General features: G+C 37.7%; 1 protein-coding gene across 1 annotated transcript in view; it reads left to right on the top strand.

Moving 5' to 3' along the window:
- Positions 1 to 13,953, top strand: part of mthfd1l (methylenetetrahydrofolate dehydrogenase (NADP+ dependent) 1 like) — a 30,294-nt gene that overhangs the window by 1,033 nt on the left and 15,308 nt on the right. Inside the window, exons 2-19 of the mRNA XM_026318469.2 lie at positions 325 to 409; positions 721 to 771; positions 883 to 936; positions 1,807 to 1,931; positions 2,608 to 2,708; positions 3,511 to 3,647; positions 4,069 to 4,180; positions 4,462 to 4,529; positions 4,617 to 4,714; positions 4,932 to 5,105; positions 5,339 to 5,475; positions 5,966 to 6,012; positions 6,642 to 6,749; positions 7,166 to 7,240; positions 8,066 to 8,168; positions 9,531 to 9,607; positions 10,778 to 10,918; positions 11,735 to 11,803. Coding sequence (XP_026174254.1) covers positions 325 to 409; positions 721 to 771; positions 883 to 936; positions 1,807 to 1,931; positions 2,608 to 2,708; positions 3,511 to 3,647; positions 4,069 to 4,180; positions 4,462 to 4,529; positions 4,617 to 4,714; positions 4,932 to 5,105; positions 5,339 to 5,475; positions 5,966 to 6,012; positions 6,642 to 6,749; positions 7,166 to 7,240; positions 8,066 to 8,168; positions 9,531 to 9,607; positions 10,778 to 10,918; positions 11,735 to 11,803 — 1,762 coding nt within the window. The remainder of the gene's footprint in view (positions 1 to 324; positions 410 to 720; positions 772 to 882; positions 937 to 1,806; positions 1,932 to 2,607; positions 2,709 to 3,510; positions 3,648 to 4,068; positions 4,181 to 4,461; positions 4,530 to 4,616; positions 4,715 to 4,931; positions 5,106 to 5,338; positions 5,476 to 5,965; positions 6,013 to 6,641; positions 6,750 to 7,165; positions 7,241 to 8,065; positions 8,169 to 9,530; positions 9,608 to 10,777; positions 10,919 to 11,734; positions 11,804 to 13,953) is intronic.

Here is a 13,953-nt window from a genome sequence, read left to right on the forward strand (position 1 = left end):
ATTCAATTTTTTAAAATTAAACTGGAAGATAATATTTATTTAATTTCAGCAGATATGGCTAAATTGCACCTAATGCCTAATTACACAATTTTATTTAAATAAGTGGAAGTGAGAGAGTTTAGGGATAATTTATAGATATAGCCTGTAAAATACAGTATTACAGTTATAAATATTCTCTTTTCTCTCTGCATTACATTTTCTCAAAATCTTACAGAATGGTACTTCATGGCCTAATGAATGTGTTAGACTTTAATTTATTTGAATGTCTTGTTTAGTTGTAAACAGATTAATGGACATTATTAATCAGTTTGTTTTGTCTCACAGAGAAGTAGTTCAGAGCACCAAGGAGGCAATGGTAGCTCTGCAGAGAAGAAATCCAGCAGCCCATCCCCTGTTAGCCATTATTCAGGTATTGTAAGCAAAAACCAAAGCACTATGGATGTATCTCCAGTATTAGAAAGGAAGACTGTGAATTCATATGTGTTTAACCTTGTGTCAGTCTTTCATTAATCCAGATTAAACCTTTGAGGATTAGCTAGTCAAAAGCCACTTTAACTGCATAGAGCTACCATGACCTAGTAGTAAATTAATTCTGCTTTACCTGTATTTATCTTTATCTTTGACTTATAGGGAATCTGTTTCCATTGAAGTCATTTCTGAACATTTGTGTAGTGTGATGTCTGTGCGTGTTTTTCTCAGTGCACTAATTTTATCTCAAAGGCAGGTGAAGATGACAGCTGGTTGGAGATCAATAAGAAAATGGCAGGAAAGGTAATTTGCTCTTTTGTGTTTTCTCTGTTTGTAGTTTAGCCTTTATCTTGACTAGTTAACAAATCTACACAATTCAAACAGTTCACAGTCTTCTCATCTTTATATTCTCAGATTGAGCTGAACATTACTCAGATTTGTCTGGCAAAAGAGTGCAGTGAAGATGAAGTAAGTGAAACTAAGTTACGTACTTGGTTATTAGTCTTTATATGATTAATCTATAGCATCTAAAGATTTGTCTGGGCAAATTCTTTGTCCCACCTCATTGTGAAGCAAGTTGGTGCATGATCTTCCTGTTCCCAAAGTGAAATGTTTTGTCTGTACAGCATTTGATTGGAACAGGTATGTGAAATGTCAAGGCAGTCAGTGCCACACGCAAGCATTTTCTTTATTGATTTATATTTTCCTAACTTATTTGGTGTCTTCTTAGGTTTTGTTATCTTTTTTTTTCACCCCATAGTATTTTCCATCATTGTTTAACTCAGACTGGTAATCACCCTCTCAACTGTAGGTCTCTTTGTCCAGCTAAAAGCTGATTATTTGACCCTTAACCAAAACAGCAAACTCCTGGGAAAAACTCAAAATTTCATCGTACAGTATATGATGTACATTACAGTTCCTGGCCTAAGGCGGATTCTGCTGCTCTACTAGTCTACTGATCTATTTTCATATATCTTTCCTCTCTTTTTAAGAAATGTTCTCCATGTTTCCTCCTCTTTTTTTCACCCTCCCCAGGGATTTACACCTTCTTTCTTGGCTCAGTCAGCAGCACTGACCTGTTGAATTTGAATGTGCAAATGCTGTTTCCCCCTCTCTTCTGTTGTTCTTAACCAGTTCAATTTGTTCTTAAAACAGCAACTATCCCCTACTTTCATATTTGAGCTCTTTGATTTTCTATACTCACACTTCTGTAGACCACATGTAATACAGTATTTCTTCCCTGAATGTGTTGCATATGTTACATTCCACAAATGTTTGCAACTGTATTTAGTAAACACTGTCTGTGTGTGCACATGTGTTTTGTCCTTATGTGTTTAGATTGTTGAAGAGTTGTTGAGGCTGAACGAGGACCCCAAGGTGCACGGTATCTACCTCCACCTCCCTCCAGCTTCCCTGACCAGTCGAGTGCTCAACACACTCAAACCTGAGAAGGACATAGATGGGTAACATCCTAAGACACAGCAGCAAAGCATACATTAACCTCCAGAAAGCACATACTGTTAAACATTTCTTTAACTGCAAATATTTCTCATCTGTCGAATAGACATTTTTATGCTGCAGCTGGGCAGATGTAGCACATCAGCAGTGTTTGTGTCTGTGTCCCAACAGAAGGCAGTGCCTTCTCACATGCAGCTTTAAACCAGAAAGGACTACACAAAATTAAAGTAAAAGTAAATTACTTGTGCTTTCAGCTGACAAGTAAATTAGAAAATTAGCATTTCACCCTTCAAAGTCAACATTACCAGAAGAGAACTGGTTCCATTGAGCCCAAGTTATACAAAGCATATTCATTAAAATTTGTTATAGTAATTTAGACTGATTGACAGTATGGAGTGTTGATTTATTGCAACAAGATACTTTATTTTTAGGGTGTGATAAAAATATTTTTAAACACTCAACACAAATCTCAACAGGCAACTGAAAAACTACAGTACGTTGTAGTCTATAAAGTGTTATTTAAAATGTTTGAAATTTGCCCATAATTCAAAATGCTGTGTTTGTTATCCATAGCACATTACAAATAATGTTAAAAATGGCAGTAGAAAGTGACCTTTTCCAGGGAGACAAATCATTTATTTTTACATACAGTATTATATAATTATTTCTTTCCTGTTCTAGGATATCAGATTTGAATATGGGTCGTTTGGTACGAGGAGACTTGAGCAAAGTCTTTGTGCCACCCAGAGCCAGCGCTGTCCTGGATCTGCTGGAGAAGCATGGTGAGTTTCTGGAAAAAAGGAATTGGATGCTGATATGACATGACAAATAAATGTTAACCAATTCTATACATTATATGTCTTTGTAGTTACTATATAATAAACTTATGTACAGTAGCAGAACATGATGCTATGCACATATTAATAAATACTAAATGAAAACATTTGTCACACATTGTACACAGAAGTGACATTTTCAAATTTGAAATTTTTTTTTAAGAAAAGGGAATCAAAATATGTGTTTGTTAGATTTTATGCTGTTTTGTTTGGCTCCTGACTTTTTTTGTCACTTAAGACTTACAAAGGGAAAGCTAAACTGTTCTATTGTCAGTGAGAATGTTAAGGCAGGTAAAATACGTGTCATGTTTATAATGCATTCTGCAAATCATATATGGATCTGAAACTTCAGCACATCAAAGATGTTTTAGTGTTTGGTTGCCCAAGAACACAGCTGACTGGCCAGGCTAACTGCTGAATAGGGAGCAATTTAATACTCGAAGGGTAGAGGTCAAGGAGTAGAGTTTACATAGAGTTTACATATATAGTTTACATATTCTAAACACAAAGCTAATGGGCATTAGTTTTGGAAATGTAGTTGCCACATATCACTATTCCTTTTCAGTCACGACCACAGTGTCTCACAAAACTTATATTGCCATCCATGTCCAAATAGGCATTTGATTTCTGACCATGAATATTTGACCTTGACTACAAGTAAAATGTAGACCATGTGGACTGGTTGCTGGGTCACATAAAGCACTTGACAAATGAAGTAAGTTTATGTCCTAATGTTGAATTTCTACAGATGCTTCTTCAGAAGGAAAAACTATTTTGCTGGTTGGGGGAGAAGGATCCTTTGGACTGACTCTGCAGTGCCTGATAGAGAAAAATGGAATGGTAGCTTTGAAAAGTAATTGGAACTCCAAAAGCCTACAGAGACAGGTGTGTTTGTGTTTGTGTGTCTGTGTGTATGGTTATTAACTCATAACCCCCTTTTTTCTTTTCTGTTTTATGTTCCCTTCTTTTTCACCCCATCCTTATCCAAAATGGTATTTAAGAATCGTTCGCCACTTCTGGACACCTGAAAGTGGATTGTGAAAAGCTAATAGTGCAGTGTCTTGTTGCAGTATGTGCAGTTCTGTTGGTTGACCACATGGGGTCAGGCTCTGTGTTGAATTAAAAACCCCAAAAATGCAGCAGGTCCACCAGTGCCAGGAACACAGAAATATGAACACCACACAAGAGTTAAAAACTACAATCTGTCTCACTTTGTGTTTGCTTCATGCCTTGCCTCTTTTTACCATTCTCTGAATCCTTTTGTAGTTCTTTATATCTAATTTCTTGTCCTTTCCATACTTACTAGCTGATGGAGGCTGATGCTGTGGTCCTACTAGGGGCAGAGGATATGGATGTCCCACCCACCTGGTTTAGACCAGGGGCTGTGGTCATTCGCTGTGAGCCCACACTTGCAACAGGTATTGTTGAATACATTATGATAGTCATTACAACTATTCTGCATGAACTACACTGGAAATAAACACATAACCACTTGATATTGAATCCTTGTATTCCTGGGTGGTTTGTATGTAAACCTTATAAATTATTTAACTTTCAGTCTTGCTTGCTGCTCAATTTTAAGAATCCATTTCATGAGGTTATAGATGATTAACAAGCTTTCAAATGCATGTGAGTTTCAATAGACATAATATTGAAGTCTAAGTTTAAAAAATGTATATACCTACTGTTTTTGTTTTAGATGAACATGCTGCTGAGATGTCCTCAAAGTCTGGGTTAGGAGACCTCACAGCGGCTTATAGAATGCAGGTGTGTCTCTGTTCTCTCCCCATTTGCTTTTTATATTAATCTTAATTATTCACCTTATTCTCTCTGACGCTTCTGTTTGTGTATTAGAATGTGGTGCATAGTTACAGTCGGTGGCTCCAGGAGCAGCAGTACCAACCTTGGCATCTGCGCACCCTTAAACTGCAGCCCTTGATGCCTGTACCGAGGTATAAGCCATTACCTGTGAAGGACTGTCTGGAATTGTGCTAAATACTGTTCTCTAGCTTACACCTCTTTTTTTGGGGCATTCATAAATCAGCTTATGGTAGAAAGCTGACTAAGCAGGTTCCTTAGATGCAAGTATAGTCATAGTCTATTTATTTAGAATTTTAGAAATGACTGAATTATTTATGAATGTTTTGTCGTATTTTTTATATTTGTCAGTGACATTGAGATTTCTAGAGCCCAGAAGCCCAAGCCTGTTGACCAGCTAGCTGAGCAGATTGGTTTGCTGCCAGAAGAGCTGGAAGCCTATGGCAGAAGCAAAGCTAAGGTCCAACTCTCCCTGTTAAACCGCCTCCATGCACAGCCTGATGGGAAATATGTACTGGTTGCTGGGTGAGTGTTATATGATCATCTGAGATCTTTTTAATTATTTTCATTCCTTCACTACCTGCTAGTGCTGAAATTCATGATGTCAAAGCAGTGAGTCCTCCAGATCCTGTTCTTGCATATGGTTATTATGATTTTAACCTCAAATTGATCCAGTTTATTTCTTAGTAAATGATGGTTATATGAATCATTACCAAAAAATGTGAAATTCTGAAGGGTATATGTCTGTCTCGTTGTAGCATTACTCCCACCCCACTGGGCGAAGGTAAAAGCACAGTGACTATCGGCCTAGTCCAGGCTCTCTCTGCCCACCTTAAACTCAACTCCTTTGCCTGTCTCCGACAGCCTTCTCAGGGACCCACCTTTGGGGTTAAAGGTCAGCAATGAACACTTGAATATCCTATCTGAAAAATATGTGCTTTGTTCATGTTTTTTCTGTTCATGAATCTCTTGTTTAATTTTGAAGCTTTTTTTTTTAAATCTCTGTTTTGTAAGGAAACTGTTACCATGAGTAAAACTGTCAGGTACATTCCTTCATACATTATATTTTCATGTTAGGAAATATGTCCAGCTTTTTCCAATAGTTTCTGTTATTTTGGAATGAAAATAATTTTGTTTTTCTTTCTATTGAACACATTGAGCGAGATTTGGACAAGGCCAGAGACTGGCGCCGAAACCAGCAGTTAGGAATGTATTAAGTAACCATGTAATACGCTATCTTTGTCAGCATGAGGCTAGCATTTCACACCCTGCTACATTTTGTGCCCGGGTGTAGTTCATTCAGAGTCCAGCACTCAGCATTCCTCCTCTGCATGTCCCTGTCCTGTTTTCTTCCTCTCAACGTGCTACTTCTTCTTGGCACCTAGGGGGAGCTGCAGGAGGGGGATATGCCCAGGTCATCCCTATGGAGGAGGTAAGACACACAGACAGACTCATAGTGCTCCCTAGCAGGACTAATACTCGCTTCAAAGATCACAGACACAAAAAGACCCCCACCAGTATGCACAAAAACATACAACCCCTGGAGCCATGGCATAACATTGCCTGTGAGTAAAGACACTGTCGATGAAGACAGAAAGAGAGGGCCAAGAGGGCAGAAGGAAGGAGACAATTTTCAAAGCTCCACACACATGGGCAGCAATAAAGCGGCTTCCTTTCCTCATATCAAAACACCAGCTCTTCTTCACACGGCTGTTTTTTTTTTTTTGTTTGTTTTTTTAAAAATATTAATCCTTTAAATTGAAGTGCTCATGTCAAATGGGGTATGTCATAATATTTGTTTAAAGAAAGTCCAGTCCATGAAAAGATTACTCTGTTTAAAGCCAAATTTGTCATGTGACACCAAATTTTGTTATTACAGCTTTTTGACCCCCTCCCATTGTTAGGGGGGTTTATTTCCACTGGGGCCATCCAAACCTCCACTGTGTACCACTACATTACTCTAATTGTACCCAGATTTTTTTATGTTTAATCCAATAATCTTTTTTTTTTTTCCTTTTTCTGTTTGTTCTTATTGTGTTTTTTTTCTGTTTTGTCCTTAAGTTCAATCTCCATCTGACTGGTGACATTCATGCTATCACAGCAGCCAATAACTTGGTAGCAGCAGCCATTGATGCCAGGATTCTCCATGAGTCAACACAATCAGATAAAGTATACTGATGTTACTCATTCTTACTCCACTCAGAAATTTATGAAACTTTTTTTTTTCACCTGCATGCTAGTATATGGCCAGTGTTGGGTAAGTTGCAATGCCCAATAATCACTGAAAAAGTGATTCCATTACTTTCCTTTTTAGAAAAGTGTTCATTCAGTACAATTCTCAATACTAGCTTTTTATAAATTATTTCAGTAATGCTTTTATGTGTATTATCTGGTTACTTTGTTACTTTTTAACAGAAATTTAAATTCTAGTGGGCTGATTTGTGTTTTTTTGCTCTGTCTTTGCCTCTCTGTTGATTTGATTATGTCAAATGTGCACAGAGAAGCCTAAAACATTTTCATTATAATCAATCTGTGCTAATGTTGCTTTATTTGTAAACATAATTGTTTTCTTGTGTCCATCTAAGGCTCTTTTCAGTAGATTGGTCCCTTCAGTCAGTGGAGTCAGAAAATTTTCACCTATCCAGATCTCCAGGCTGCGTGTAAGTCTTAACACCACAGTTTCAGCAGCAGTAGTATCAACAACAGTTACTACCCACAGGATTATGTCCAGTTCTTATAAAAAAATACTTTTGTCCACCAGGGGATCTCAGTGAGCCTGTCTTAAATTTTTTGCATTTGTCGCTTTCATATTCTCATCTCCAAATATTTGTTTATGCCCAATAAAAGTCCTGTCTGTTAAAATGGCTGCGAGTAATGATCTTTCACTTAATGGAAAAAAATGCATATGACAGATATTGCGGCAGCAGGAGGGAGATGTTGGAACATAAGTCACCTTATGTTTTTCTGACCTGTTGTATGAAGGACTCTGGGATAAGAAGTTAAAAGGACTATAAAATATTTATTAGTCTTAATGGAATGAGTGAGAGATACAGAGTTTTAAACAGCAGCCACAGCAGTGAACCTTTTGAACCTGACAGGCAGTTGATCTCCTCATAGTCCTTTAAACTGGATTTAACACTACTACTACTACTATTATACTACTTCTACTTCTACTTCTGACACTACTTTTATTTAAAATAAATTGTATAAATGGTCCAATTTTCATAAAAGATTAAATAAATTGCTGCATCTGACAGTGATCTTGTCACCTTATAGGTCCAAAACTTTCTTAAGATGAAAGTATCACTGCCACCTCTTTCATACAATGGAGGTGTTTATATAGTGGATCCAGGTGTTAAGCCACACATTAACATCATCAGACAAAACTTAATCAGTTCAGACTTCCTTTAAGTATTTCAATTTGTATAGAAATATATTTTATATTTAAGCATCAATTCTCTAAGAAAATCTCTCTTTGATTTCAGCGTCTAGGCATCAATAAAACAGAGCCTGCATCTCTCACCCCCCAAGAAGTTCACACCTTTGTTCGTCTTGATCTTGACCCTTCCAAGATCACCTGGCAGAGAGGTATTTTTAGAAGTACAGGATTTCTGCTATTTCCCACCCTGTCATGTGGGTGTGAAATAAATTACTGAATAAACTGGGCATTCATGTCTCAAATATAGGGAACTTTTAACCTCTTAAGCTAGTACATTGTCATTCTTCACTTATTCATTTTTGTACAGCATTCTTTTCGAGTGTGTAAAGTTGCATCTGCACGTTTATGCTCGTTTAAACTACACAGTAAAAAATCTTGTTGGACTTTTTACTTTGATTTTTGTTTGCTACCATGATGTCAGGAGGGGTGATGTTATATGTGCTATATGAAATTGACCGTATCAACAACCCGGTTGCAAATTGACATTTTTGTATCGTAAAGATGTTTACACTTGGATAGTGACGTGAAACAGCCACGTATCTCTTATGAGTGAAATTGTAATGTTTGGTACAGCCCAGCCAGCATTCCTTTCTATAAGCACCAATATGACTATCACACTATTAAGCACCAATATGACTATCACACTATTCTAATCAAATATGTTTTGACAAACATCCCGAGGCCCATAAAAGCAGTCCCTTATTGTGCTATGCTTAATGAATGTCACAGTGAGTCTTGAACTGGAATGGATTTTCTTTTTTATATATTAAAACTCAAAATTAGGATTTATTTGAAAATATTTTAAATCTCATCAATGAAAATTGGCAGTGACAACCTTGGCCTGTGTGTCCATATTTAATTAACACATCTTATGTTGAAGCATTGCAGTCAGGAGATGACAAATGTGGGTATGATATGAGTGGAACTCAGTGGTAGTTGTGGCTATGAGTGATGTGGTATTTACTCCAGTGGTTCCAGAGGGCATTCTCAAGAGACAGCCTCTGGAGATTAAAAACAGATTTACCACCTAATGTTATTTGGGTGTGATTGTGTAATGATGAAACAAACCATGATTTTCCTGTCATTGCATTAAACCAGCATCAAGATAATGTTTGACTGTTGTGGTTTCCTGGCTGATTGTAACAACAGCCTAGCTACAGAGTAATACTGTACTCATAACAGCCACAGCCACATAATCAGAAAATAGAATAAATGCTGAGTGTTCAGAGAAAATCGTTTGTACCATTGCATAAAATACTTTGTGTCAGTACCAGCTGACAATAAGAAAAAATCTTTCTTATTGTCAGTAATTGGATTTATATATGTGGATGCATGTGGTTATACATTTCTATTTGGGAACATACATGTACAGTCTGTCAGGTATTTAAAGTTATATTTTAAAGTCTGTGTCTTGTTTGCCATTGACGTTATGGCAGTTTTCAGGCTCAAAATATTAGAATGCATGAAAACCTTTTCAGGAAATTAAATGTTTTGTTGTCTTTCTTTTTCAGTTGTTGATACAAATGACCGCTTCTTGAGGAAGATAACAGTTGGACAGGCGAGCACTGAAAAAGGACTTATCAGAGAAGTATGCAGCGTTGTTGCTTTCATTATGTTAATTCCATTGAAGTTATGACATTCCTTCTTAACACATTTCGCCCACTGGTTTGGATTTTTGTAATTTTACAAAATGTCAGTTTTGGACTCAGGGCTCCACTAATTTAATCTCTGACATTGCTGTTCATTGCAAATATTTTCGTATTTGATCACATTTGTACAGTTATCTTTGTATGTTTCATTGACGTAATGAATTTCCTAACCATCACATCTAAATGCCTAAGACCAATCCTCAGTCTAACCTAAACCTAATTTTATTCATAATCAAGTCTTAACCCTCAAACTGCCTTTGAAGGTGTGTGAGAAAGTGAGGCTCTGCTAACATTACCCCATTTTCATGGTCTCAAACTCAGATTGGTATCACTTTTTTCTCTCCCGTATTCATGATAAAGCCCAGATGTATTTCACCCATATGTCTGTAGTAATAACAGCTGAATGAAATCCTGTAAATAAACACTTCACCTCAATGGGAAGCAAACTAGCCTAAGTGAAAGCAAATGTTTGAAGGAGAAAAATGACCCACCCATATACACACACACACACACACACACACACACACACACACACACACACACACACACACCTGGAAAAGCCTCCAGTCTAGCTCAGCATATGCTTACGTTTAACACCATCATTTCATACATTCTGTTTCCCTTTCATTCCTCTGTCCTCCACCTTCCTCCAGTGGTGGATACACTATAGCCCCTGAGGGTGTTATCTCTGGGATTGGGATTAGAAATGTTGTTTCCTTGGTGAATTGATGTATTTTAAGTCATGTTTCCCTTTTCTTGTTTGGTTTTTCATCCTGTACCACAAAGGTAGCCCTTTGCTCATTTTATATCATTTCTTTGTCTGTGTGGTTTTTTTTTTTTAAGTTTGAAATAGATAAATCCAGAAAGTCACTTAAAAAGGGTTTAACAAATGGTTTTAATATATTACTTTACAGTGTTTTTAAAATGCTGTTATTGCTACAGTTCACCAGGTGTTAAACCAAAGTTGCTTTTATTTTATTGTGGAAGTTTTTAATGTGGAAAATTTTTAGACCCAACAGCTGCCGTGGTCAGTGTACAACATCTTCCCTTTGTTGCCCAATGTGGCTCACACTGTGTGTTGTATGATTTTTCCTTTCCTCACACTCCAGACTGGGTTCGACATAGCAGTGGCCAGCGAGATCATGGCCATCCTGGCGCTGGCAGACAGCCTGGAGGACATGAAAAACAGACTGGCGCGCATGGTGGTGGGGACCAGTCGCTCTGGACAGCCCGTCACCGCAGAGGATCTGGTGTGTGTTACTGTGTGGCCTGTTAATTCAGGGAGTGTGAGAATTTTAACTTGGGCAATCACACAGTTAGCTTATCGCTAGCAGAGCTCACTTGTATTAACAGCAGAAATTTAGTTCTGTTATTATGCAAAATTTGCAGCATTTATTTATGTTTGTGTTCGAACTGATAAATGTGTTTCTTAATTAGCTTGTGTTTTAAATACTTACAGCATTATTGTCTATTTTTTGTCTAAATTGTGTGTGTTGAGCTTTGTAGGTCACTTTAAAGGAAATTTGAACTTCCAATTTGAACGAACCCCAATAACGTGCCACTTTGAAAATAACACAGCTAATCTAGGTGTTACCTGTGATTAGGATGTTAAGCAGAGCTTTTTCCACCTCTTACCAGATCCCTGTCCAGGGCCAGCTTTCTGCAGAAAAATGTGCCTGTGTTGTTTCAAAGTTGTAGGGGATGATCTTCTGTAAAGTTAATTAAGTTAAAGTTAATTTTTGATTAGTCACTAAAACAAAAACAGCAACACACCCTCAGAGCCAGGCCCTGTGGGAATATGGTTTTTGTGTGGATACTTGTTTAGTCTGTCCAGATTGCTGAAAGCATATTTTGGGAAGTGGACTTTACTTGCAGTGTTACAGCATGAAGGACAGAGACCCCAGATAGACAGTAGGGCCATTTATCATCTATATTGGACAGCCGTTTGATCATTATTTATATTGATATCAGTTGTTTGAGTTAGTAGGGTTCATTTTTGATAACCTCTTCCTCTTTTTTTTTTTTAAAAACCATGGTTCTTCTCTTTCCTTCCTCCCCTCTGTCAGGGTGTGAGTGGAGCACTGGCGGTGTTAATGAAAGATGCCATCAAGCCCACACTGATGCAGACTCTTGAGGTGAGCAATGCACATTCAAGTACATATTCACTTTACTGTACAACAGAGTGTTCTGGTAAATTGAATCCCTTGAGAGTCCACAGGGAAAATCAAAGTATGCACTAAACCTTGTTTTTTTCTTACTGTTGAGATACAGCTTTTGACGTATTCATTCAACTTGGAAGTGTATGATAGTGGTTTTCAGCTTGGTGGTCATTGATAAGTTTACAGTTGACACAATGTTAGCAGTCACGCTTCTGATAACAGCTTTGTGTTTCTCTCTTTGTTGTAAGGGCTATTTCTTGTCTGTTTGTTCTTTGTTGGTTTCAACATAAAGCTTGATTACATGGTTATTGGGTGGGGAAAATAAACAGAGAGTGTCCCAGACTGAGTGTTTTCATGGGTATAGAGGGGGTGGAGTGTTGCATTCAGCAGAGATTTGGTTACTTTCTATTTTTTTTTGAAGGAAGCATTGCGGTCCTGTTGTGTGAAACCGTTTCCTCTGTGGGTTTCCTGTGATTCTGGTCAGGGAACTGGTATTGGGACCAACCAGGCCTCAGAGCTCCATGAGAATTTTCCATTGAGGTTGAGTGCACGTGCCCTTTGTGCCCTCTTTGCTTTTGACTGTGTGCGTTCAATACGGACGCGTACATGAGAATAGAGTTGGCATATGGAGGCTGGTGTGTTTTAGTGTTAGAGCGTGCCTTTTTGTGTTGTTTCAGATGGGATAGTTTCTAAACCCACTCCCTGTGTACGTGTCTGCTGAGCAGAACTCAGTCATTCTGTGCGTTTTCCAAACATCCTGTCTACGTGGAGTTTCGCAAAACAACTGCATCCATCTTTCCTGGGAAGCAGTATGGCATTGTCTAGACAGCCAGGACTGTGACTTCAGGCTTACAGGTACAAGTCCTCTGAAAATCCTAATTTTAATGGTTTTTATAACTGACATGTTGGACAGCAGAAGAGATTCACAAGCAGAGGAAATGGTGACATGATCTCCATCTTCCTGTTTTTGTTCCTAGTCCTCATAATCCTCTGGTATTGGACTTTTAATTTATTTCCACTTTCATCACCCGGTTAAAGCCTATTTGTTTCCTGCATTTCATTCCCTTGTGTACGGATGTGGAAAGAGTGAAAAGTGTAACCTAGGTCAAGTTAAAGTTCAGGAGCTACAAACACACATGGAAATCCACGCAATGTATGACGTGTTGACTTTGCATTGGAATAGAAAGAGGAACATGTTACTGAATGGATAATGATACTGAAAGGAGGTTTTGTCATTGTATTGTTCCCTCCTTCCCAGTTTTTTTCTTTTGCTTGCCTCTTTTGCCCTGTATTCAGATTTTTTTCACATAGCTAGATGCTGCTGAAATCTATACTAGTGGTTTACGCAGACAAATAGACAAGTGGCAGCATTTGTTACAGGCTTGTTAAATGGTGGATTTACTCCTCTGAGAGGAGGCTGTTTATGCAGAGGGAGAGGTATGCAAACAAAAGCTTAGAAAATCATGCAAAGCCTTCCCATCCTTCCTTTTTCCTCCCACTCAAAGATTTCAGTCAGTGTAACATTGGGTCAGTTGGCTTTCACAAGTTTCTTCATAATTTCCCTTTTTAAAGTTTGTCATGAGTACACAGTAAGGATTGTGATCTTGAAGACCAGATCTTTCATTAGCAACTGTGCTCTTTGCTGCCTTGCTTTGCGTAAACCAGATGTGCCCTGCAAAATACCCTTGAATATTTCAGAAGCAGTTGCAACAATATTGCAGACCCTTTAGGACAGATCTTCTGCTTGTAAGTACCCTGACAACTTAGAAGATCAACCCATCTGAGAAAAAAAAAAAGCTACAGAAAATTAATGAGATCATTGTGATGTGACGATGAAGAACTTTTTGTATATAAGTCATTTAAGTGAAGTTTTACCAACAATTTTACAGAAATCTCAGAGGTTATATTTCTACCCATGGTTGTTTATTATCTAAGAAATCTTTGAATATATGTTGCAGATATTCACAACTCATGTTTAGCAACATGTTAGGCAGGTTGAGTTCAGAGGCCCGATGAACAAGAACTGAATTCCTACATGTAAAAAGGTGTAAAAATTCAATCTGTGAGATCTGGCAGTTAAAGATATTTTTAAATGAGACCTTTCACATTTATTCTTATCTGTACAT

Source organism: Mastacembelus armatus, chromosome 24, assembly GCF_900324485.2.
Source record: "Mastacembelus armatus chromosome 24, fMasArm1.2, whole genome shotgun sequence".
Taxonomy (NCBI): Eukaryota; Metazoa; Chordata; class Actinopteri; order Synbranchiformes; family Mastacembelidae; genus Mastacembelus; species Mastacembelus armatus.